This window comes from Saccostrea cucullata, unplaced genomic scaffold (assembly GCF_032062105.1).
Source record: "Saccostrea cucullata isolate Sc308-1 unplaced genomic scaffold, CSIRO_AGI_Scuc_v1 ctg998, whole genome shotgun sequence".
Lineage (NCBI taxonomy): Eukaryota > Metazoa > Mollusca > Bivalvia > Ostreida > Ostreidae > Saccostrea > Saccostrea cuccullata.
The window spans coordinates 191817-218558 of record NW_026925204.1 but is presented as its reverse complement, the minus strand read 5'-3'; the positions used below and the strand labels follow the sequence as shown (position 1 = coordinate 218558).

Here is a 26742-nt window from a genome sequence, read left to right as displayed (position 1 = left end):
TGCACAAACATTCACAGACATGCAAAAAGAGAGGTAAAGCTGTATGTCGATTTGGTTTTCCCCTCCCTCCTCTTGAAGAAACTTTGATTTTGGAGCCACTAGAGTGTGATGTTGATAAGTACAAGAAAATGTATGATGATATTCAGAAACAGCTGAATGATATGAAAAATGGATGTGATTTGCCCTACAAGGAGCTCCTGAGCACGGTTCTAAAGATATCGGAGGAAGATTACATAAAATGCATTAGAAGTTCACTGAGAGGTCCAAAGGTTTTTCTAAAAAGAAATCCATGTGATATGAGGGTAAACTCATACAACAGTGTTGTTCTTGATGCTTGGAAAGCTAACATAGACATTCAATATATTTTGGACCCATATGCCTGTGCAATGTATATTGTTTCATATATAAGTAAATCACAAAGAGGGATGAGCGATTTACTTAACAGAGCTGCAAAAGAAGCTAGAGAAGGAAATCTTGACATAAAAAGACAGGTACGTCATATTGGAAATCATTTTCTCAACAGTGTAGAAGTTGGAGCACAGGAAGCAGCATATTTAGTATTGCAAATGCCAATGACCAAAGCTTCACGAAATGTTGATTTTATAAACACAAGTCCATCAGATGACCGAGTAATTCTCATCAAAACAGATGCTGAATTGGAAAAGTTGACACCAAATTCTACAGATGTGGAATGTAGCAATGTTATTAAACGGTATGCAAAACGCCCAAAGCAGCTTGAAAACTGGTGCTTAGCTGATTACGTATCACAGCTAGATGTTGTCTTCCCTAAAGAAACTGAAAAAGAGTTCACTGAAAATGAAGTGAATGATGATGATCAGGACAATCAGTCAGATAATGAAGACAATTCAGATCTTGAATTTAGTGAGAGTGATACACTTGTTACTCTGAGAAATGGCATAAAAATTAAACGACGGAAAGTACCAAGGGTAATTAGATATGTCCGATTTAATATCAAAACTGATCCAGAAAATTACTACAGAGAAAAACTCATGTTGTTCATGCCTTGGAGAAATGAATCCACTGATCTAATATCAGGAATGGACACGTTTGAGAAGTCATTTCATCTGAAGAAGTCATTTCTTACACACAAGGTCAAAGAATATGAACTCAATGCTGAACAGCTTGATGCAGCTTTGCAAATGGCAACTGAGGATTTTTCAGAAGCTTATGATGAATTGGCACCAGATGTTCAGCAAAGAGAGGCAGAAGATGAAAATGAGGGATCTCTTGAATCTGAAAACTTTGTTCAGTTTAATCCTGAGAGGCCTATTGAACAGAGACAGTATGATATAGGATCTGACCTTGGAATTCCATCAACAAGACAAATAACTGAAGAAAGTTCCATTAGATTACCAGACGATGAATACTTGAAACTTTTAGGAAGTTTAAATGTAAAGCAGCGGGAATTTTTCAATCATGTCTTGCAATGGGTCAAAACAAAGACAGAACCTATTTATTCATTTTTGTCTGGAGGTGCTGGTGTTGGCAAATCTGTTTTGATAAGGGCACTTTATCAAGCTCTGCACAGATTCCTATGTTCCACAGAAGGTGAAAATCCAGATGACATAAGAATACTTCTTTGTGCTTATACTGGCAAGGCGGCATACAACATTGGAGGAAAAACTATTGCATCTGCTTTCCATCAAAAAATTAATCAAAGTCAACAAAGTTTGCACTGTGATGAATTGAACACTTTTCGTACAAAGTACAAAAACCTAAAATTGATCATTATTGACGAGATATCAATGGTAGGAAATAGATCATTAGCACTCATTGACAGTCGTCCACAACTGCTTACTGGCATCAAGAAACCATTTGGTGGTATTAGTATCATAGCTGTTGGTGATTTTTTTCAACTTAAACCTGTAATGGACCGTTGGATCTTTCAGGATTTCAATCATGATGCTCAAGCTCTTGCAAACAATCTCTGGAAGGAGCATTTTTGCATTTTTGAGTTGGATGAAATAATGCGCCAGAAGGACGATCTTGAGTTTGCTCAACTTTGAAATGGCCTTCGTTACAATATTATGACAGAAGAAGATATGAATGTGATACACAGATGCATGATAACGGAAACAAGTGACAATTATCCACATCATGCTCCTCATCTCTTTACACAGAATTCAAAAGTAGATGCATACAACAATCACTTGATTGAAAAACTTGAAGGGGATAAGGTCACAGTAAATTCAGTGGATAGTGTTCTAAAGGATTACTCAAAGGAACTTAAGGAAAAGCTGCTTAGATCTCTACAAAAAGCAGATGATGAAAGCAAAACTGCTAATTTGATGCAAAAACTGATTCTTGCTGTTGGGATGATCTATGATATCTCAGTCAATGTTGATGTATCCGATGGTTTATCAAATGGGTCAACATGTGAGGTACAATTAATTGAAAGAAAAGTGGAAGGAATATCAAGACCAAGCATCGTGTGGGTAAATTTTTTTGATGCTGCTATTGGAAAAATTACTCGCAAGAAATATAAACATTTGTTTCATGAAGGAATTAATGTGGACTGGACACCAATTTTTGAAGTTCAGCGATCTTTTGTATTGAATTACAATACTTTTCAGAGAATTCAATTTCCGTTACGGCCAGCTGCAGGGAAAACAGTTCATAAAGCGCAAGGTTGCACTGTTGATGAAATTGTGATTGATTTGTCTCAGACTAGAGTGAGGAAAAATGCACATATTCACTATGTAGCATTAAGTCGAGTACGATCAGTTGATCATCTGCACATCCCTAAACTTCAATGAACACAAGTAGTAGAGGAAATGGAAAGAATGAAAAAAAATGTGCCGCTGCAACTTTGTTATGTCCCATTATACCAGGTCGATTTGCATTCTTTTAAAATTGCTTTCAACAACTGTAGATCACTTCATAAACACTTCCCACAAATTCAAGATGAACCAAATATTGTTGCATCAGATGTAGTTGGATTCTCAGAGACAAGATTAACTAGTGTTGATGTAGCTGAAAATTATCAACTGCAGGGATACAAAGCAGTATTCAACCATGAGCCTACGTGTAATCTGGACAGACGCCCATATCATGGAACAGCACTGTATGTGAAAAATGTCTATAACACAACCTGTATCTCAAAGCTAAACACTGGATCCATGGAGTTCATCATGGTAAATATACATTTAAACCAAAGCAGAGATGTTCAAGTTGTAGTTATTTACAAATATCCATCTTGCTCTTTTGGGGATTTCAAACAGCATATGAATATGCATATAAAGCCCTTGATTGATGAACAGAAAGACTTGGTATTGTTAGGAGATTTTAATTTTGATTTATTTGCTGGACATACAGACTTTCTAACTTCTATGGAAAAGGGCTTCAGCTGTAAACAAATTGTGCGTAAGGCTACTCATGACTCTGGTTCTAAACTTGACTTGATTTTTACAAATATATCGCCGTGTGAAACAGATGTTATTGAAGCATACTGGTCAGATCATAAAATGGTGTACTGTGCATTTGATAAGACTTTGCATTAAATACAATGGGGCTCCAAAGTAAAAAAAAATTCAGAGGGAGATTCAAAATAGTGCCCCCTCCCTCATCCCTTTGTCCCAATCCTAGTATACCCCTTAAAATTTTAGGGGTATACTGGATTATACTGGACTCAACATGTCCATCTGTCTGTGTCTAAATTTTTCAAAGCCTGGAGCCATTTTTTTTATATGCTGTCATGACCACTAAAAATATGATCAAGTTCTCAAACTTGGAATGTTTAAAATTTTTGGTTCTGGGTGTATATTATATGTTATACTTTGGCAGAGGTTGCTGATGAAAAAGGGATCTGTCTTGATCTCACTGGATGTCATGATTGTACAAAATCATTCTGTAATATGTCACTAAGAAGTTGAGTATTCTTCGATCCAAAAGTTTGAACTGTAGGTAATTGTGTTCTTCACTCAATGGATAATAACATGACCTTTTACTAATTATATCATAACAAAACTCAGGCCATTTCCTTGGTCATTTGAAATAATTTTTGCCAAGTATATGTCTTTCCGTATTCGGTTGTTGGGGTATTAGCCTTATTTGGGCTTTTTTGTTAAATAACCCACTATTTGAAAATTTGAAATTTGTATCAAATCAATTTTTGTTTTTAAATGAAGACATCTATGTTTTAGACCTGACTGTCAGTAACATATTGAATTCTTATTGTACTTACGTACAAGTATATACTGGGTGTTTAATTTCTTAAGATTTTAATTGTATGGATTTAAAAAATTCATATCTTTTGCTTTGGCTACAATTAATGCTGAATTTAATATGCATATTTAAATTGAAATGAAAGGTCATATTCATAAATAAATGCATTATTTCTGACCATATAACCAGTAGATTGATCAACTGTTGATTTTATATCTGAGGATTTGTAAAACTGTGAACATCTCCTTTATGCAATATGTATAACAAGTATTAACTTTTGAATATATAGTTTGTAAATTTCTTTAGTTTTTTATTTACTTCCATTATTGTTATAAGTATAATCATGTATATTCATTTCGTAGTTTGTTCAACGTATTGGATATATTCATTCTGAGAACAATGTATTACAATTTCTAAAGTTCAGATATCTTACAAACAGTATTGATGTTTCAGAAATTGAGAATCATCTGTCCCATAATGTGAATTTGCATTTAAATACCGATAACTGGATATTAAATTGGGAGCTTCTTTTATCCTGATATTTTGTGATCTTTCTTGATGGACATTGAAGAATTTACCCTTTGATAGACTGCAGTGATTGTGACTCTAGACCATATGCCATATTATCTGTGAATTGTTCTGACTCTTTCAGCTACTTTGTGTGACATTCATATCTTCTCATAATATTTGCCAGATATATCATTGCAAAAATTAAATGTACTGTGTCACCTTATAGAATGTGGACACCACTGAGTTGGAGCTGTTCATTGACTACATGACTTAAAATTATATTTTGCTGAAATATTTTGCAATTTTATTTGGATTTGTGGCTTGTTAAGTTTTTTTGTCAAGCAAAAAACTTGATAAAACCTGACACACAAAAAGGAATTATATTTTACTTAATCATGTCTTATTTGTACTATGAACTGTTTGTAAATATGTTTCTTCAAAATAACAATGCCTTATTAACAGTTCAAAAATGTCATTACATTGTCATAGCTATAGTCAGATTTTAGTTTGAAATCTCAGGTTCCCTGATTCAAATGAATACTATACATAAATCATGTAGATTGTTGTGAGCATCAAGTGATTAAAGATTACTTCTATTAGATAAAATTTAATATGTACCAATGTATAATTAACAGGTAAGTATGGAAAGAGGGGGTCAATGGCCAGCCCGTAAAGGGAGGTAAACCTACCTCTTTTAGAAAATAATTAAAATACTTATAAATATGATAGCACATGATATGCTACATTTATAATAAAAAACTTTATAGGAATAAAAGTGCTCCCTTCAATTTGAATTTTTTCAACAAGATTCTTTGAATCAGGGGTTCTGAGAAAGCATTTATTATGTAAATGTTAAGTATTATGCATATTGCTAAAAACTGAAGAACCTTTTTTTCCAATCGCTTACATGTAACCTTTCCTGTTTTCGCTTTCATTGGGAAAGGTATGTATTAAAAAGTAATTGTACTTTTTATATATTTAAGACAAAAATGCATATTTTGCCTGCATTTTCAAATGATTTTTTCCATGGTATATACATGTACAGTAATACTCTTTCAAATTATTAAGATTTATTGTAATTTTCAATTGTTATGTTTTAAATTTAATTATACATGTACTGATTTTATAAATACATGTTTTTGACTTACAACTTCATATGTATGTGAAAGCAAGTTTGAAAATAAGTAATATATTTCAAATTGTATATTCTTATATCAAATGTGTCAATATGGTTTAATATGTACCACATTGTTAATTGTTTTATCTGTTATTTTACTTAAAAAGAAAGTTCATATTGTTAACTACAGATAATCATGATAATCACCTAAGACTTAATACATAACTTAATTTTTGGTTACTGAATAAAGTTTTAAGCACATGTGCAATAATGCATTTTTTTGTATTCACTGAAGGGAAGTTATTAACCGTGATTGCACTTTTCAAACTAGGAATTACAGTATGTGCATGTATGTCTGAAGCCTAGATGTTCAACTTTTGGTATATGAAAAGAACGGATTTTTACAAGTACATTGAGTAAATGTTGAATATAAGCAGAAATATCGAACTTCGGTTACTGTTGAGGCACATACACAGAGACCATCCTTAATCAATCCTTGTTCCATGACAACTAGGTTTAAGTTCAGGGGCGTAGCAACGGGGGGTGGGGGGAGGGGGCAGTTAAGTTAGGTTGCGGAAACAAGGGGGGGGGGGCATTTATAGTATAGGAAATGTTAATTGAAAGTCTAGTTGGCCCCCACTATTAGTGATGTACGACAAATGTAGTATGAAAATTGGTACTTAAAGTAATTGACATTGAGACACACACACACATACACACACACACTCACCCACCACGAAATAGGATTTTCGACTTTGGGCAACTTTTCCTTTTTTTTTTTTGCTCGGAAAATTTTTCAGGTAAGTAATTTTTTTTTCTGGCTGCCCCCCCCCCCCACTTTCAGAAACGATGCTACCCTCCTGAAGTTCATCATGTTCTTATAAAATTTTTAGCTGTGTTAAGAATATCTCCATGATCTGATGTTTGATATCCATTTAATGCCGAATATTAGGGTAGGAAAAAACTGATATCTTCGAGTTTGTTATGAATACTTAATTTTTCCAGGTTGCGAGAAAAAAGGAGTTTATGGTAGTGACTGCAATACCCCCTGTCCGGAAAATTGCCAACATCAGAGATGTCATTTAGTTAATGGAAGCTGTCTTGACTGTAAACCCGGATGGACTGGACATACGTGCGAAAGAAGTACTCAGCAGCAAATTGCTTATTAAAATCTATCTCTAGATATCAAATCAGATAGAACCATCTTTAAATTCATTTCAATACCAAGAGTAATTGAGGGGTTTATTGTTTTTCTTGTCTTCTTTTACCATTGTTAGCAAATAATTTAAGCAAATGATAAGCTATCACTACGCAATTATTTAGCTGACGTGTTAAAACACATTTTTTAGGCATTTGTTTATACTGAATAGGACAACTACATGTTATGTTTACAAGATCAATACATTGGGTTCATGGTTGGTTTGACGGCGTTTAACACAGGGGTTGATGACTTTTCATAGACATTTAATCTGACGTATGAAAAATTTCCAGGCGTCTAAATTTCATGACCTCTTCAAAGATTTGTATTGTTTACTTTATAGACTTTGTTAAAAGCAACCATGATTTGCTATCTTCAGCATTTTCTCATTTTAAAATCAATCAATCATTTGAATCTCTCCACCATTTACAATAGTATACAGAGATTACATATAGGTGATTTTATATACAACAGTAGGTCTAAGATGCATTCGTGAATAAGAAACTAAACCAAAAAAAATTGTAGGTTGCTATAAATGTGAAGTATGGGAATTTAGGCCGGGGAGCATATTTTATTTATTTTCTTTATAAAGGAGCACAATTTTCTTAGAAAGCAGTGTTTATTGTTATTCATAATGTTTTTATAACTACAGTCTGAAATTTTATGTGTTTTTCTGTTAAGCATAATTTTCTTTCTGTTTGTAAAAGGAATTTTCCAAACATTATATACTTTAGCGTCACATTCAACATGAGATGACCATTCTATTATTGATAGAAGGATCAGGAATGACTCAATATATAAATAGTAAAATGAATATATCAATGCATGGATAAACGTTTGTTATACTCCCCGCTTGAAAAGCGGGAGGGTATATAGTAATCGTTATGTCAGTCAGTCCGTCCGTCCGTCCGTCTGTCTGTTACGCTTTGGGGTACCCATCTCATATCAGCAACTCATCCCATACCACTGAATGAAATTTGATGACACTTTCACAGAATCTTTATTACATATTGCCATTGTGCACCTTCTATTTTATTTTTTGATACGACACATATTTTGGGTTTCCCACAACAAAGGATGGACACTCATATTATATTCATATGGGAGGCGTGGGTATCATTTAGTGAGCTCATTGCTCGTGGTACCTTTAGTTAAGTATTAAAATTGATTTTTATGCAATCTTTTAAGTTTGATTTTTTAATAATAATACACTGAAGAGGACAAAGATGAATACATACTCTTTTGCAATTTGGTTTAAAATTTTACAAAATATAATGTATAAAAAATAGTTCAGAAGATTTATTTAAAAAATGCAACTTTCTATGGATGTACAAATATACATAACTATCGTAAACATGTAGTTGCATGTTAATGCATATTGTTTTTTTTAAATCATATGCGTTGTAGTGTAGTAATTATTTGAAATTAACAGAGTGCTCTGAAGGATGGTTTGGACCTGGGTGTACCAACCAGTGTGTAGGACATTGTGTAAACAACGACTACTGTAACCACACGTCTGGTATATGTGATGGCGGATGTGCCTCGGGATGGACTGGGACCCAGTGTGACAAAGGTACCGTTAATTTTTATCTCTCTACTCATTCTATTCTATAAATTTTAAGATCACTTAGTAGGACTTTATCTATAGGTATATAATAAATTGTATTTCAAACACTAATCTCGCTCAAGAGTTTATATAGTTTCACAAATTCGGAAATATCTGAAAATGAAAAAAAAAAAATCTGACGTTATTTTAAATATTTTCTTTTTACAGAATGTGAAAATGGGATGTATGGTATAAACTGCATACACAATTGCAGTGGACACTGTTTTAATAATTCCTATTGCAACAAAATATCAGGTCACTGTGACACGGGTTGTGATCCAGGATACGTTGGAACTTTCTGTAAAAAATGTAATTATAAAAAATTCGTTGAAAGCCAATTTTTTTTTTCTAAAATCTCAATTAAATTTGAACTATAAGAGATCATGTGTATTTCCAATCATTATCTGCAAAATAACAATGTTGAATACTTATTAAACAGCCTGTCCACCGGGAAAGTTTGGACACTTATGCAAAGATATTTGCAGTGGGAACTGTGTAAATAACACGGTATGTAACCATGCGAACGGAGTGTGCGCGAAGGGATGTAATGACGGATTCCTTGGAAACATTTGTAACATATGTAAGAAAAACATATAAGAAAGCCAAATACATTCGCATGTATATATTTCTCTTAATAAATTAATGATAATTCAAATTATTTTTTTTAATATATCATAATTTATTTTGAATTATATCTTGCAATTGAATATGAAACATATCATGTATCATGGATTCAACGGAAGATCATGTATACATGTAGAAATGCTAACCGTTTTTCTTTTGGTTAAAACATTTAATACTGAACAGATAAATAAGAATCACGAAATGTACTTTTAGCATGTGATGTGGGCTATTATGGTTCGAATTGTTCACAAAATTGCTCAGAAAATTGCATCCGTCCCTCTGTGTGTAAGAATACTGATGGATCATGTAAATGTTCAGCTGGATGGAAAGGGTCACCAAATTGCACAATAGGTAATTTTACATTTAGATGTACATTTTTATATTCCAAGTGCTAGATGTTTTGATATTTGTTCAATTATTCAAAAAATGGTACCTGATTTACATTTGTTTTGTTTAAACTATCCTAAATATGTTTGATCAATTGATGAAACAATGACAGCATATGAAAATTAACATCATCAATTTTTTTTTCTAAATTAAACATTCATGTTTCAGACATAATACAATTATGAAAGATTTGTAGGCAGTTGATGTTTTCATTTGATTCTTTAGAATGTATTAATTCATACGGAGAGGACTGTCAAACCCCATGCAGTGATTATTGTGTTAATGGTACATGTGACAGAATCAGCGGAAGTTGCTTGTTTGGTTGTAAAGGAGAAGCTTATGGAGAAAAATGCAATCAAGGTTCAAAAAGACGTATTTCTTATTCAGCAACTATGATACTCATTTGTTTAATTTATTTACATTACTTTTTTTGTTTTTGATTTTTTTTTACTATAATAAGTCATAAAGTTTACTTAACTGCACACACAATTACAATTTAATTGAGGGAATTAAAAGGTGGCGTTTCTCTCGCATGCAGCCTATTTTAATATATCCAATACAAGCTTATGAAAAGGCTAAATAAATTACGCCTTGCTTTTTTCGCTTAGGAATAGTTCGAGCCTACCCGGTTTCTAATACTGCTTCATCGGATATGCTCATTGCTATTGGGGTTGTTGTTCCGTTAGCAGTTGTCATCATTATTGCTGTTGTGGTTATTTTACTTATTCGGTATGTATTAATAGCAAGGTTCGTGAGCAATAGTTGTCCTCTCCCTCATATTTACAACTTTGTTACATGAGATTGTTCTTTTTCACGCAATAAAAACTTAAACTGAAAATTTACATTAAGGATTATTTTTTTTTCATTTGTAGATATAAAAGAAAATCTTCAGAGACTTCAGCTAAACAGAAAGATATACTTAACATGAAGCATATTTCTATGGTAGAAAGCGTGAACAGGGAATCCTCTTCAGAACGTAAGGCCATACATATATAAGTTATTAGTATTTTGGACATTTTTTTTTCTATTTGTTCATTTTATATAATTATATCATTTGTTTCAAGTAGTACAGCAATTTTTATGATACTCTTCTATCTTTCTCTATATATCTTGTTCTAAAATATAATTAGTTTGTAACATTTAATGTGTTCAAACTTCAACCTATTTGCAACCATCCTTTTTAATGAAATCTTATACATTTTTTTTTCTTAAAATCTCTTTGTTGTGAAATAGCAGGGGTAATAAGGAAGCATACAGAATGTATCAGTGAAACATTACATGTATGATGCTATACTAGGCGAGATAAGGTCAATTTTAGAACGCACGTTTTCGTAATATAGGTATTTAGAGATGTAAGTTAACTCTAGAAAATGAATGGAAAAGTGTAAACATTAACAAAAATAAATTCTTTTGATTTTTTTATGCTGTATCTGTCATTTTCATCAATATCTACCACCGAGGACGTCATATGTGTATATCAAGTAACTTCGGAATTGATCATTTCGAGTAAAGGGAATTTGGCTAAGACGACAAAAATCTTCTTCTCAAGAACCATTGACAGAGGAATGATGAAATTCATGTGGAATCATCCGTAGGTAGTGTTGATTTAAGTTTGTTCAAATCATGACCCCTTGGAGTAGGACAGGGCCAAACCAGACGATTTTTACATAGGAATATATAGGAAAAATCTTTAAAAATCTTCTTCTCAGGAACCAGGAATGAAAAAAGTTAGGTTTCTTCAAATCATGACCTCCCGGGGGTAGGGTGGGGCCACAATGGGAATCAAGAACCATTGGGATAGAAAAGATGAACCCCATGTTGAATCAGCCTCAGGTAGTAAAGATTCCACTTTGTTCAAATCATGACCCCCGGGGGTATGGTGGCGCCACAATGGCCGATCAAAGTTTTACTTAGGAATATATCGGAATTTTTTTTTAAAAATCTTCTCCTCAAGATCCATAGGGACAGGAAAGACGAAACTCATGTTGAATCTCAGGTTGTGTAGATTAAAAGAGTTTAAAACCCTGACCCGTGGGGGTAGGATGGGACCTGATGGCCGATCAAAGTTTTACATCGGATATATAGGGAAATCTTTAAAAAAAAACTTATTCTCAAGAACAGCAAAGTTATATGCTATATTGATATGGAGGCATTCTCAAGTATTTCTAAAATTCAAGCCCCCAAATATAGTTTCAATTCTGATCTGATTTATGCTTTTTCTTAACCGATGTGCTCAGGTGAGCGATGTAGCCCCTTGGGCTCTTGTTAAATAACCTTTGTTTATACGAGAAGGTAAGAAAGAAAAATGCAATATATACAAAAAATGTTAAATGTACATATATTTACCAGACAGCAACCTAATTAATACAGACATTGTTCATAACTCAGAAGATGAAAACGAGCGTGCCAAGCGAGGGCCACCAACCAATGAATGTATACCAGTGAATAATTTACCAGCCATTATATCTCAAATGTCAGCAACAGATGACATTGGCTTTCAACATGAATATCAGGTATGACTGCAATAAAATCTGAAAGTAAGTAACGGAGTAACGTATAGATTTATTATTATAAAGGTAAAGCAATCCAAAAATTCATCGAGTTTTGTAACATTCAATATGAATTAATAAAATCTGAAACATGTGAAGGAGAAACATACTGGTTACTGTTTATAAAATTAGAGTCCTCCAAAAACCCATCGAGGTTTTTGTAATTAAGGTTTTGAATCACTGAAAATGACTAAGGAGGCTGTGAGGTCATCAAATTAATCACTAGATATATCTTATATTATCAGATATTGTATCACAAGCTGTCAATTATCATTTGTCAAAGAAAAATTTCATAAATTTTATTTTTAAAATTTGATAATTTTTGTATATCTTTATGTAGAACTCTTTTTCTAAAGGAGATCAAAATAGTCTGAAAATGGCCACGATCACCCAGCCCTGTCAATGTTGTCTTTTAACAGTAACGAAACATGTATTTACAGGATATCCCAAACGGTGAACTTCATCCATGTGAAGAAGCCAAACGACCAGAAAACAAATCTAAAAATAGATACACAACAACGTTTCCATGTAAGAATATAAGAATTCCAAGACATCCATTTATTTTTTTAGAAACACAAACATTCATTTCGTAAAATAATTGCATTTTAATTTCACGATACCTACAGATGACCATTCTCGAGTCATATTGAAAACATCATCATCTAATGAAGGGGATTACATCAATGCTAACTATATAGAGGTTTGTTTAGATAATATACATATTTTACATAATTATGAAAGCATTTTGAAAGCGAAAATATTAAAAAACATTAAGCGTACGTCTTCTTTCACTTTTATTGTAAATGTTGTTTTAATCCTTTTTCTAGGTATACAACAAGCGTATTAAACATTGAAATACCTATGATTCTGCTTTTCTATTTATAATTATAGGATGTCCAAGGAAAACGTTCTTACATTGCTACGCAAGGTATACAGAAATATCTTTAATTTATAAAAATAGATTAATATATATGTGAATTTTGAATTTTATAAGTAAAGTAGAATACTTTTTTTTGAAATTTTAGAAAAATATTTCTTTGTTCTACTTCAATTTAGATTTTTCTTCTAACTTCCGGTTGTTTCACTTTATATGAATTTGTTTTCTTTGTATTTTTTGAAGAAAAAAATGTTATTGTTATATAATTTAATTTTAGTTGCAATACGTCATTTGATTGGTTAAACGGTTTAATCTATTTTGTATAACATAACCTGCCTACGTCACAATGAATTACGTCAAAAACGTAGTACTCCGCTTGACGTAAACTTTTTAATTATGCGATATTTGAAGCCTTTTTCAGAAGGAAAAAAAAGGTCTCATTGTCTACATTGAAATTAAATTATAAGGAATGAAGCTTATTTCAACTTATGGTATACGAAATAACAATAACTTGGTGCAGTTTACGCTCTTTTATAAACCGCTTCACGGATTTTTAAGCGTAAACTGCCTCAAGTTATGTTATATCGTATAACATAAGTTGGAATAAGCTTCATTCCTTGTATATTACTAATTTGTTAGGTCCTATGCCTAAGACGATTGCTGATTTTTGGAAAATGATATGGCAGGAGGATGTTTCTATTATTGTTTGTCTGACCAATCTCAAAGAAGGCGCAAAGGTGGCTGAAAAATACACACAACATAAGTCATATCTTTTCTGTTTGTTTGCATTTTGGTTTGTGTTTTGTTTTTCCCCATATAACATGAAGTATGTCAACCCCAGATAAATTTTGTCAAGATTATTCTTGAAGCGTTGTTTATTTTTGCATGTCATTTGTTTAGTAATTAAAATTTTGAATAACCTTATTCATTTAATGTCTAACAATCATAAAATAATTTCCTTTATTTAGGAAGAAATAACATCACACATTATTTTTTTTTCTTTATTTCGATCAATATATTGATTCAATCCACTTAATATAATACTAAAATAATGTGATGAATTAATGAATTAAACTGGATTTTATCTCTATATCTAGATCAAATGCTCACAGTATTGGCCAAACATAAACGACAAGTTACAGGATGGAGGATTTAATGTCAGAAGCATGGAAGAAAAAGTATATGCAAATTACACTAAAAGACATTTCAAGGTCTACAATCTTTTGGTGAGAGCAAAATGAAATTCGTTATTCAATAAACAAGAGTAGAAAGTTATGCTTATATGGGAAGAAATCCAAGACAAATATTCGTGAAAAAAAAATCTGCAAAATGCCCCCCAAAATATCATGTTAATTTCCACGAACAAAGAATAATTGATCTTTCACTGTGCGTAATGTTCATTCAGTTGTAAATGCATGTCGGCTTGGCAAGATCAGGTGAACATTTCCACATGAATGTTGTTATATAGATGTAACTCTTCAAAGTTACAATTAATCTAAATGTCTCAAATTGCATTGCGAAGAGCAGAGTTAGAGCTTACCATTGGTTTATTATATTATATATTAGAGTTCCTGCATCTTTGAAAAAAACAACAGAATGATTTCTCAAATTTATAATTTTTGAAGTGTTATGCTGTTGCACTTGATTTATTTTTACATTTTTAAAAATGGTTGATTAAAATTAATTTGAATGAAACATTCCAAAATAGATTAAATTTATTATAGAGAAACCATTCTAGTTAAGTTTATTTTTTACAAAAAAGAAAATAAAAGCCTAGGATAAAAAATTGTGAAAATCATGAATAAATATGTGCAGATATACCGGTACCTTAAGTTTGTTATATGAATTTAGATATATCAATGTCTAAATAAATTTATAATTTTTAGCAGAAAAAAAAATAAAAAATGTGTTTAAAAACTTTTAATTTACTTAAGAAAAAAGTACTATAAGAAAAATATAGTGGTTATATGGTTAATTGTGTGCACATTTTGAAATTTCTTTTCCATACTGATCTAATATTTTGTAAAGTCCGTAGCCCCATATTGCATGATAGCTTATGTTCAACAGAAGAATGTATAATTTATAATGCTCTTGTTATATATTTTCACTGTTACCAGTGAAGAATAAAAACAGTAATGAAAGCTTTTACGACAACACTTAATGAAGTTATAGAAGAATGGTTGTTGTCCATAGCCCTGTATAGTCCGTAGCCCCTATATTACAACTACCAGAAAAAGTCCGATACATTATACAATTTAATAATATGTTTATTCGAACTAATGCAATGTTTTAAATACATAATCGACTGTAATTAAAATTATAGTGTCTGAAGATTGCACCACCCAATCTACTTGTCACTAATTGTTAATTTAAAGTAAAAAAGCATTGAAGCTTTATAAATAAATATCGAAATTCTATGTTTCTTTTAACTTCAAATGTTCAATCTTGTTCTTTTTGTTATGAAATACACTATATGATCTTGATCATAAACTCTATACTGATTGACCTTTTTGACTGACCACATTGAGCAATATGTATTAACATTAAAATTAAACTGAAAAAAGTATGAAGCAATAACGTCTGTAACCCCATCCCTCCAAAAAGAATCAGGTCTTGACTTAGTTACTTCTTATTTTGCTATTTTCATTATAGCTTGAACACCAATTATGCTTTAATTATTAGTTGAACTGGAATTTCATTTTGCATTGATCATGGAGGTACACAGTACATTAGATAATTTATCTTTGAGCATGAAATTATAAATACTCAGTCAAAGTGCTGTGAACTGTTGTAGATAACCAAAATAATAATAAAAATTGCCAAAGAATTAATTATACTATTATATTTTCTTTAAGATGATTGTCCTCAAAAGAACTTTTTGTAGTCCGTAGTGTTCTTATAAAATGCATCCATCTTTGATGCTTAATTAAAGTTCTTTCTTGGTCTTTAGATGGTTTAAGACAATATTTTGTTATCAAAACACCAATTACATGTAGTTCTGACATGTATCATTTTGTTCTGACAATTCATATTTTACTCGTATTGGAACTTATATTAAGTTTAAGTTTATTTTGTTAAATTTCACAGGATTTTTGTATAAATTTATATTTAATATCCAACTGATAGGATCTTTCAAACTCATGTAACTCCAAGATGATACTTTTAACAAATTTATACTGATACAAGAAACTATTTTTTCTAGAGTCACTCCTTAAATGAAAATAACTCTTTGTATAGTCCGTAGCCAAGGGTCTCAAAATAGTCAATAAAGAATTCCCTGAAATAGTTTTTTTTTCTTTGAGTATTATTGAGTATTATTAAATAAGTTTGAAATTCTCACTCCTTTATACAGTTTCTTTAGAAAATTTAAAGTATCTCAATTTATTTTTTCTTCAAATTTCCAAATATTAAGTGTAGAAAAACACTCAAAGATTGACAGATTAATCCATGTCCTCTATATATTGTAACATTTTTACTGGAAATGCCTTTCTATAGAATGGGATTGTTTTTTAGTCTGTAACCCACTTGGGTCTCTGTTTTAGTAAGAGTAAAATCTGGACAGAATGGACAGAAATTTTAGACAATGTGGCAAAGGGATGTAGTGTTACATAGAACATACTTGAAATAATATTCATTTGACTCAATTTTTGGTTAATCTGCAACCAACATGGGCACCTGATTTCGGCCAAGCCGATGTATTAAAAATTAACACGCGTTACCTTGTTACAAGGACAACTGAATGGAATAATGGCTAGAAAAAAAATCATTAGCATTTTCCAGATCTTGTTCTGATAGAAAAAAAGAAATTCATTTTTAATTTAACAGAATTTACTTTCTTATCCCTGATATTTTCTTCCAAACCTGAAGATTACATAGCTTAATTTATTTCCCCCCCCCCCCCCAAAAAAAAAGAAAAGATAAATTTGAAGCTGCCGTACATGTTTACCAAAACATCTGTTTGAAATCGTAATAATTAAGAATCTAAAATATGTTTGCAGGATCAAAAAGATAGGGAAGTTGTGATGTTTCACTATACAAGATGGCCAGATCACGGAGTACCTGCCCCACTCAGTCTTGTTGTGTTTCATCGTCACGTGATGAGAGTTTCCACTAAACACACTGGAAAATACATTGCTGTGCACTGCAGGTTTAACGAACACTCTCATTTTCGCATTCTATTTTCTCTCTCATTTTTTTCTTTCTATATTTCCTACACAAAGAAACTTCACTCATTTTTTTCTAAAGGCAATTAAATTTTGTAAAAATGTTAGTGCCGGAATCGGGAGAACCGGGACATATATAGCTCTAGACGCCCTCTACCGGGAAGGGGAGATAAATGGTAAAGTCAATGTACCGATGTACGTCAGGACTATGAGAAAAGACAGAATGAACATGATACAAGGGGATGTAAGTTTTATTATTTTATTTATTCTTATAAAAGCATGATTATTTTTTTTAATATCAATGATATTTTGAATGTAACTTAATGCAAAAATACGAGAAAGTTGTCAAAAGCATGTTATACAATATTTTTTTTCCCAGTTACAGTGGCTGGAACGTTATTGTTGACAAACCAATCGTGTAGAATCGTTCGTGTATCGTGAGTGATCGTTCGTGTAACGTGCAAGATCGTTCGTGTATCAGACTCAATCGTGTGCGTTTTTAATCGTGCGAGATCGTGCGTTTAGAATCGTGTAAATTTCGTTTTGTTAGTTTTTATCGGAATGTTATTTGTAAAATAAGCATTTCCCTTGTTTGTTTTTCTTAATTTATTAATTAAAATCCAAATAAAATGAAAAAGCGCAATTTACATAATAGAATGCAGAACGAACTAATTGTCGCCCGTAAACAAGTAAGATAGTGAATCGTACAATATTAAGTTCTCGTCAAATAGCGCGATCGATATTGTGATAAACCGTACTTAGATCTTTAACGCCTTTTTAAAAAATATGATTTTAATTATTATTAACTTCTTATTGTGGTCAAGATAATCTTGAAATCAATTCATTGAAAATAGATTTTTTTTTTACAAAGAAATAATTATTTCTCAATGGTTAAATAACTAGCTGGTCGACAAATATACATGGACACGGCATGATTTTCAGGAGTTTTGATTATCTGTGTTTATCTCTTGAGCCTATTTGTAATTAATTAATTTTAAATTTCTGCAAATAAAAAAGTTGAATAATTGGCAAGTTTATCAGACATTGAAGCATTGGAAACATAAGGATAAATTTTGTGATTATAATTTAAGTCATTCCATTCTGCCATTTTTATTCAATCGTATCCACTTTCTGCATATCATGATATCCAATTCAATAAAATGATACGACCCACAAACATGTACATCGTCTAATAGAACGAACAAAATCCGTTTTTTTTAATCGGAGAATTACCTTAGAAATAATTATTTTTAATCTCAAATATTAAGTCTTGCATATATTTAGTAACAGAAATATCATTTTCCGTTTTTTTCTTCAAAGTCTATGAAATAATATTGATATTTCTTTGAAATCTTAAATAAGTATTAAGCCGTATTTCGTTTCGAAAATATTGATTCCTAAATATTTTAAACTATTTTGAGTGAAGAATCGTGCGTTTGCGTTAAAAATCGTGTAAGATCGTGTAACGTGTAGAATCGTGAACGTGAAAGATCGTTCGTGTAACAGGTTTAATCGTGCGTTAATCGTGCGGAATCGTTCGTGTAACGTGATCGTTCGTGTAAGTTGTCAACAATAACGTTCCAGCCACTGTATATTAAAGATATTTCAACTAAGCTGTCGTTAGTAATATGAATGGTCTAAAATTTGTAGATTGCCTAAATTGTTAAAAGTTTGGTGGGGACGTAATTTCCTGTATTTTTTTTTTAAAATTAAGATAGGAAAAATGATTTCATAACACTAACGTATTAATTGGTGATGGCTGTAAATTCAAGGATGAAAGGTACCCACTAAATCAGCGAAAATTGACCAACCGCGAAATATTTTGATTCCAAAGTTTTGACCTTGATACAAAATTTTAATGACGGATCATTTAATTCATGCATTTGATATTGATATTGTTCGCGTTTTTCTGAGACAAGCCTCGCATAATTGATAAATTCGACTTTAACAGATAAACCATATCAAATTAATTTAATCGTGCACATGAATGTGACAGTCGAACTACTACATTGTACATGAATTGTAGTGTTATGCATATTTGACTATTACGAATAGTTATGAAGGATTGGTGTCCATTAAAATAATACAAACTGCAGAGCAAGCACTGGCCTCTCAACACATCAGCGATTGGATCAGGTGTGAAGAAAGTCATGAGCGACCGATTATCATTTATCAATCCGTGACATTTGTCGTTTGCTCATTGTTATATTTAGACACACGGACATTTTTTTTTTAGATATTTCAGCGTTAAAATAAATATATTTCTGTGAAATTTATACTACATTAATTTTAACTGAAACCTAATATCTCATCATATTTTTTTTCCAGGAACAATACAAAATTGTCTATCTGTTACTTAACGAATCATTCCTGGGGAAATCAAGATGCATGACAACTGAGCAAATTGTACAAGGAAGTCAAGACAATGTGTGCTATGCAAACTGTGCAGATGTCACTTCAAACCCTTTGTCTTCAGATTTTAAGGTACATGTGTCTCAAATGAAAACACACGATGAATTGAAGAATCAATTGAAATGTCATTGAATTGCAGAGGTTCATCCTCTGATCCTTTCTAAAGCGCCATTCAATAATTTGACTTTCTTAGCTATTCAATAACTTTAAAGTTAAACATACTGTGAAAACACAAATTTTCGTGGGGTTCAATTTTCGTTGTTTTTGCGGTATGATGAGACCTACGAAATCATTTTCCATCACGAATTATAAAATATCCAATACATAACTACAAAACAATTCTTCATCGTCGAATTCAAATCCCCACGAACCAATAGTTTTTACTATAACCACGCAAAATTTGATCCCACGAAAATTTGGGATTTCACAGTATATTGATTTTCTTCTTTCATTTTTTTTTTACCTATTTTAGGAGCTGATGTCTGTTCGGAAAACTTATATAGAAGAAGACTTTGAATCCGGAAGTATCAATATAGAAGCTAACTACTCAAAATATGTACTTCCTGGTATTACCAAAACTTTTTATCACTTATTAACTTCTTAAAATGACAAGTGTCGATTTTTTTTTTCATTAACTGTAAATCGTTTATAGTTCCATGGTGTTAAAATTTCACGGTATCTCAAAAATTACCAATTATGATGGTTTTAATTTCACGCTGGGAGATATTAATTCAAAATTTTCTATAAGCATTTAAACGTTTTTATAAACCAATAATCACATTCACGATGGCTTTATTTTCACAAAGAAAATTAATAGCAAAGTGCGAACATAACGAAATTAAAACTATCCTTATTATTCGCCAAGCAACAGTATTACCATTATTTGTTGTACAGTAAGCTTGAATGAAGGTTGTATCTGAAAAAAAACTGACTAGAATGAAAAATATGTATGATGATTTTTCTTTATTAATCCTTCATTTCAGTTGAGGAATTCATGTGCCGGTTAACATATTCGGAAGGGAGATCAACATATTACAATGCTGTGTTTCTCCAGGTTAAGTTTTATATATCAGTGAGAATATCGCATTGAATTATACATAAACTTCTTCGATATAATTTTAATTCGTGGAGATCAGTGTAAGTGGGTAAGCATACTGTGTTCACTGAGGTATGTTCGTTGGTACCTTTATTATTAATATATGAACAATTAAATGAATACGGTATACAGGGTTATTTTCAAACCCGTGGAATTTTTTGCCCTTTCACACTTACATTTCCCCCGTTATAATTTCGCCCGGTTAGAATTCTTTTTAAGAAATCCTACTGTGTTTTTTTTTTTTTAAATTCGCCCTCTTGTAAGTAGAAAATAAAAACGGGGGAGAAAATTTCCCTGTGCACAGTACACATTTTGATTAAATAATTGTTCTTGGAGATATTTTTTCGTGTATAAGGGTGACCCAGGAAATCCACGAACATTGGTCGTTCATTAAGAACGATAATTCCAAGGTGCCTTAGGTTTTTAATAAAAAGGTATCTTTTCTACTTAAGGTAAGTCCACCCTCCTGTGATGTAATAAGGTTTTGCAAAAACTGTTTTTAAATGTATATCCAATAGAACAATATATTTTGAAAGAATGATTTTCCATAAGTGTAATGATAAGTATTGTTAATTAAAAGAATTTAAAAGTGCATATTTCCTTTATTTAATCAGTTATTCAATCTTTAAAAAATGTTGACAATGGCAATAACTCCTGCTCTTGTAGCTTCATTCAGGCATTTTCTTTATTGTACTTTTAATGTAAAATATTTTTCCTGATATTCACAATTCAAAAGTATCTTATAAGTAGCAAGTATCTAGGAACTCTCACCATCATAATAATGCATTTGACGCAGTTTTAACATAATTAAACATTAAAGTTCTTCATAATGTAAACAAAGCTCGTGCCTTGTTTTTGTTTACATGTAGCAAATATCATATTTATAACAACATGAAATTCAGCAAAACACTGGAAACCGTCTAGACGTATAGAATAAACTTTTTTAATGAAATTATCTGCTTTGAATGGACATTTTTTAGTATAATAACCTATGTAAACAAAAACATGACACGGACCTTGTTTACATAACAAAGGTTTGGAGCTCTTAATCTGTCTTGTATCTCAGTTAATGAAGTTCAAATTTTTAATAATCATTAGAAAGACCTTAGTTACGAGGGCTGTTCGGAAATTATTGAGACATTTACTTTAACTCCATCAAAAACAGAGACAAATTCAGGAAAATTTGTCAACCTTGAACGAATAAATTAAACACCTATACAAAATTTCTGATTTCTAGGATAAGTAGATAATTTCTGGTGAAATCATTAACATGCACATGTCTATTCACCCGGAGCGCATCAGTACGTCATTTTAACGTCATATTAGCCGGGGATATTTTTGCATGTGAACGATCGGGAAGCATTTACTCTCCTTCCTTTGTTATCATACATACCATACAAAATCAAACTGTCTATATTTTTAAACGATTCTTTGAAATGATCTGTTTCTTCACTTGTTTAAATTTTTCATGCGTCATATGTACAGGATGATTTAGTACCATGCAGTGTCGAATTATGCAGGGAGGGTCAACGTGTTTAATTCCGTAGCGGTACAAATTGATGGTTGTCCGGAGCGTTTGATTATTCTTTGGTTGAATTATAAGTTAATTAAAAAAGTACATACATATGAAATAACAAACACTTCGACACGTTTTCCTTTTGTTAATGTTTAGCAGGTTATTCAGTCTGGAAAGAAAAGTTTTACATAGGGTACACAAAATTTCAGGTCTCTCGCTGCTCCGCCTTATTGTCAAAATCATTTTTTTTGTCGTCATTAGAATCTATACCGCGCTTGATTTTTTAATGATCTCCATATTCCTGTTCAGAATTCCAACAAACTTGCTCAACATGAAGTCAAAATAAAATTAAAATATTAGATACATAAATTGAATTATTTCTGTTCTTAGTATGGGTCCACAAAGGGGTTGAACGTTGATGATACATATTTTCAGTATCTGATTTTGTGACTGCTCCGGGTACCCCTACCATTGATATATTTTTATACCATTGAAAACATGAAATTTAATATTTGTAAATGATATCTTGCTTTTATGAATTCTTAATGTTTGTCAAACGTATATGCAAAATTTCCCCGAAAGACGTTCATTAGAAAGAAAAATATACACAATGTCTCAATAATTTCCGAACAGCCCTCGTAAGTATTTGTAAAAATGAAAAAAATAAGTTTGAAAATTTTTAGGTGAACTGTGTCCATGCCCCTTTAACACATATTTTTGTTATTTTTTAACATGTTAAAAGCCTAGAATCCAATACATATATGCTAAAGGTTTTCCTACACAATATTATTTATATTCACCAAATTTTTCTTGGTTTAAAAGTTCGAGGTTTAATTTATAGTACATGTTTAAAGAAACATTTCCTGAAAGGGAATTATATTTTTATAGTCTTATAAAGAAAACGATAGCCTCATTAGTGCCCAATATCCTCTACATGAATACACAGAAGACTTCCTAAGGCTGATAATGGATATGAACGTCCATGTAGTTGTCTTCCTTTGTCCATTATCTGATTTGGAATCTGTAAGTAACATTTCAGGTGTTTGTAGTTCTGAAAAAAAGATTGCAGCTTATATAATAATGACATTGGAATGTCCAAAATTCTTGGCATTTAACGTTTTATAACAAAACAAACAAACATCATTTGAATTACATGTACATACGGAATTATAAGAAAAAGAAAAAAATAATAATATGCTTCAGGAGACGGTAAGTTCAGCAATTTTCAATAAATTTGAACAAAGCGTATTTTTAAATATATATTTATAATTAAAGAGATCTGTTCACTTTATGCATAAAAAAGGCCGTGTAGATATACCAATTGATTGATTACATGTAACACTTGATGATCCATTTGGAACATTAAAATAAAAAAGAGATCAAGTGCTTTCATTTCCTATTAACATTTTTCTCGTAAAAGTCCAGGTCTTGAAGAACAGGTTTTATGAAATTGCAATGTTTTATGAAATTGGAATGTTCTTGAATTTTATGGTAAACAGGTATATTTGAGTACATTCGGTGAAGAAAAATAATATGAGCGCACTCTCTGATCTAAATAATAAAACACGTCTTTTAATCCTTAGAAATAGTTCTATCATGTACTAATTGCATATTTTAGATCAGAGGTCTTTTTTTTATAGATACAAAATCACCAAAGATCTAAGTGGTATTCAATGCATTGTTACCAAAAACTAAACAGTTTCAGTTTTATCAGAAATTCACAGGGCCAAAAAAGAAAACGTGAACTTTGTTCTTTGGCTTTTTTTTAATGTTTCACAAATTAGTAGTGATTTTATGAAATCTTTTCTTTAAAAAATCCTTAAACATAAATATTTTCCTTATTTGTAGTTCTCTCTCTGGATCCCATCCAAAAACATGAAGAAAACTGTTGGAAATTTTACAGTTAAGCTAAATTCATGTGAAGAATCTCCACAGGTTTCCAAAACAAATATACTTCTTAAGCCCAAGGTTTGTGACAAAAACAGCAATATTTATTCAAAACATTTTTTTGTTCATTCTTAGAAAATGCTATTCATTTTGTTCCTCTAATGTACATGTACCATACACTTTATTTGCAAAATAGGGATGCAGTTCTTTGAGAGTGACTGTGCTTGGATGCCCGAAATGGAAAGAAGGGCTCACTAGTGCAGATAAAAGAGACTTAGTGGAAGTTGTAAAGGCGGCAAAAAGTGAAAGCCTTGATCACGGAAATAGACTGCTCGTACTTTCAAGGTAGTATTAATCAAAGGGAAGATCTTATTGTAAATAATGCGCTAAAACATGAGTGTGAATCTAATATGTTGACGGTGCGACCGTTATGGGGAGCCCAGATATTTCTTTCGTTTTATGTGAGACCGGGCTTGTCAACCCTCACGTGCAATTTGATGTGTCACTTAACGGCGAATGTAAGTTTACATTTCCTAAAAGAAACCTGAACAGTGCTGAAAAAAGGAAGAACGTTCTCTTTACTATTTATCTTCAATATTTATTGATATAATCAAAGCGTATTAACTTTTATTTGAACGTTTGCTGCTATTCTCGCGAGAAAGTAGCTTTAACAAGTGATGCATTGTGGGTCCAGAGTTACTGAGGAACAACAATCTGACGAATGAATGTGCAGTAGTCCGAATTTTCTTTTCGCCCAGGCGTTGCTTTAAGAGCTCGCAGTGACGAGCCTCTCTGCGCTCGCTACTAAGTAACCAATTTCTCACTTTCCTTATTATACCGCACGTGTTTTTATTGTCTTTCGTTGAATTTACTGTGTAACGACAAGACTCTCTGTTAAAAGCAGAAAAAATCTGATACAATTTCTATTTTGATGAGCACTGCTTAGATATTTTGATAATATGAGATATAAACTGTTTAAATGTAAATGTCTCTATTTTCATTTTTTATAGTGATGGTGCAACTCGTTGTGGGTCATTTTGCGTAGTCTATAACGCTCTAGAACAACTCTCCATGGATCAGGAAGTGGACATCTTCACCATCACACGGCAACTTCAGATCCGGAGACCGGAGTTTGTGTCTACCTTGGTAAGAAATTACATCATTATCCCATTTTTCTGCGATCTGCTTTTTTTGAAAAGTTTAAACATTATGCATCAAATAAGAATTATAAGTGATTTTCATAAAACTTTTTTTACTTTAATGAATGTTTACTTAATATGGGTAATATTCTTCAATATTTGATGACAGTTGAAACAGCCTCATAAAAGGGATAGAAAGAGGATCATTCCATTTGTTATTTTTATTTAAGTTGCTTACACTCTGTTACCTTCATTGTAATAGAGTTTTACAAAAAATAAATCAAGACGGATTTATAATTCATCATTAAATAAATTATCAACGACATCTTTACCAGTTTTTTAAAAAAAACTCATATGAAATGATATAAATATTGCACTTTAATTATTTTCTGTTCTAGGAGGAATACCAGCTTTGTCATGAGGCTGTTGCAGAATATTTGAGAAATGACAGTGTGTACGCCAATTTCTAGTCAAAGGAAGTTTACCCTCAAAAGTCACTAACTATGTTTTCAGAAGACAATATAAACCATGTATTATTTGTTTTATTTGATACAGTATTGGCTTATTTTTTACTTATTGTTTTTTTTTTTTGTTTTTTTTTTTAAAATGGGATGTGGCCTAAAAGAAAAAAGAATACATTGTAATTAAATTTAGATTAGCACACGAAAATGAATTTTTGTTTTACTTCGTTTTTTTTTTCTTTTGTGTTTTATTTATATTTTAAATTCTTATATCATGCCCAAATGGCAGATCTCCTTTTGTCTTAACTTCATTGATATTATTTATTTTCACTGCGATTTGTTTCAAACATGCATTTAAAAAAATCAGACGTAATATTTGCTATTTCGAAAATTAATGGTGGATTCGGAATACCTACTTTTGATTAAATTATCTTTAATTGAATGTCCATTTATGTCGAGTTTTCAAAATTTAACAATAATATTATTATTTTAAAGTAAACTCGATAATGTTTTGATTGATATTTTTTCCCGCTTATATATTGTTTTAATGTCTTTTTAGGGTATCTTTGTTTTTGTTTCCATGTACTTTTTTTGTACTTTTTCATTATTTTTTATTGACATTTTTGCATTCCTTACATGGTTTTCTCAATAAAAATAGTTTGAATTTCATTTATTTTTTTCTTTCATGACGGACAGATTGTTCATTGAAAAATTGTTCATAGCATTACTGAAATTAACACTTGAAATTAAAATTGTATAGTAATCAAATTACATTGTATATATGAAAGTTTCATATTTCTTTCGAAAATCTAAAAAATCATTTTATAGTGTAAACCGTTATTTACTGTTGCAACAGACATGCTTCTCTCGTTGATTTTCCTCAAACAAAATTTACGAGTTATCACTTCGCATGGTTTTCTTTCTAATGTGGTAGAAAACTGAATTGTATAAAAAAAATTACAGATACAAATATGTATGCATTTAGGAAAATTTTTATACAGACATTTATTTTCAT

At 31.4% G+C, this 26742-nt stretch overlaps 1 protein-coding gene across 1 annotated transcript; it reads left to right on the top strand.

Moving 5' to 3' along the window:
• The first annotated feature begins 8450 nt into the window (after positions 1–8450).
• Positions 8451–25899, top strand: LOC134268343 (receptor-type tyrosine-protein phosphatase epsilon-like). The gene is made up of 23 exons (XM_062750583.1): positions 8451–8583; positions 8785–8925; positions 9056–9196; positions 9454–9591; positions 9853–9987; positions 10236–10356; positions 10500–10603; positions 12016–12140; positions 12617–12704; positions 12803–12876; positions 13068–13104; positions 13693–13790; positions 14151–14279; positions 17052–17200; positions 17325–17460; positions 19545–19700; positions 20101–20194; positions 20612–20682; positions 23129–23263; positions 24089–24208; positions 24324–24472; positions 25138–25273; positions 25665–25899. Exons 2-23 carry the CDS (start codon positions 8799–8801, stop codon positions 25734–25736), a joined length of 2535 nt encoding a protein of 844 aa, XP_062606567.1. The 5' UTR covers positions 8451–8583; positions 8785–8798; the 3' UTR covers positions 25737–25899.
• Positions 25900–26742: the final 843 nt, after the last annotated feature.

Excerpts from the sequence above, each read along its gene's own strand:
- LOC134268343 (XM_062750583.1), top strand. The coding sequence starts at position 8,799 with ATGTATGGTATAAACTGCATACACAATTGCAGTGGACACTGTTTTAAT. Across the intron at positions 10,357-10,499 it reads GTGGTTATTTTACTTATTCG|ATATAAAAGAAAATCTTCAG; the intron begins GTATGTATTAAT and ends TTTCATTTGTAG. Across the intron at positions 24,473-25,137 it reads AGACTGCTCGTACTTTCAAG|TGATGGTGCAACTCGTTGTG; the intron begins GTAGTATTAATC and ends CATTTTTTATAG.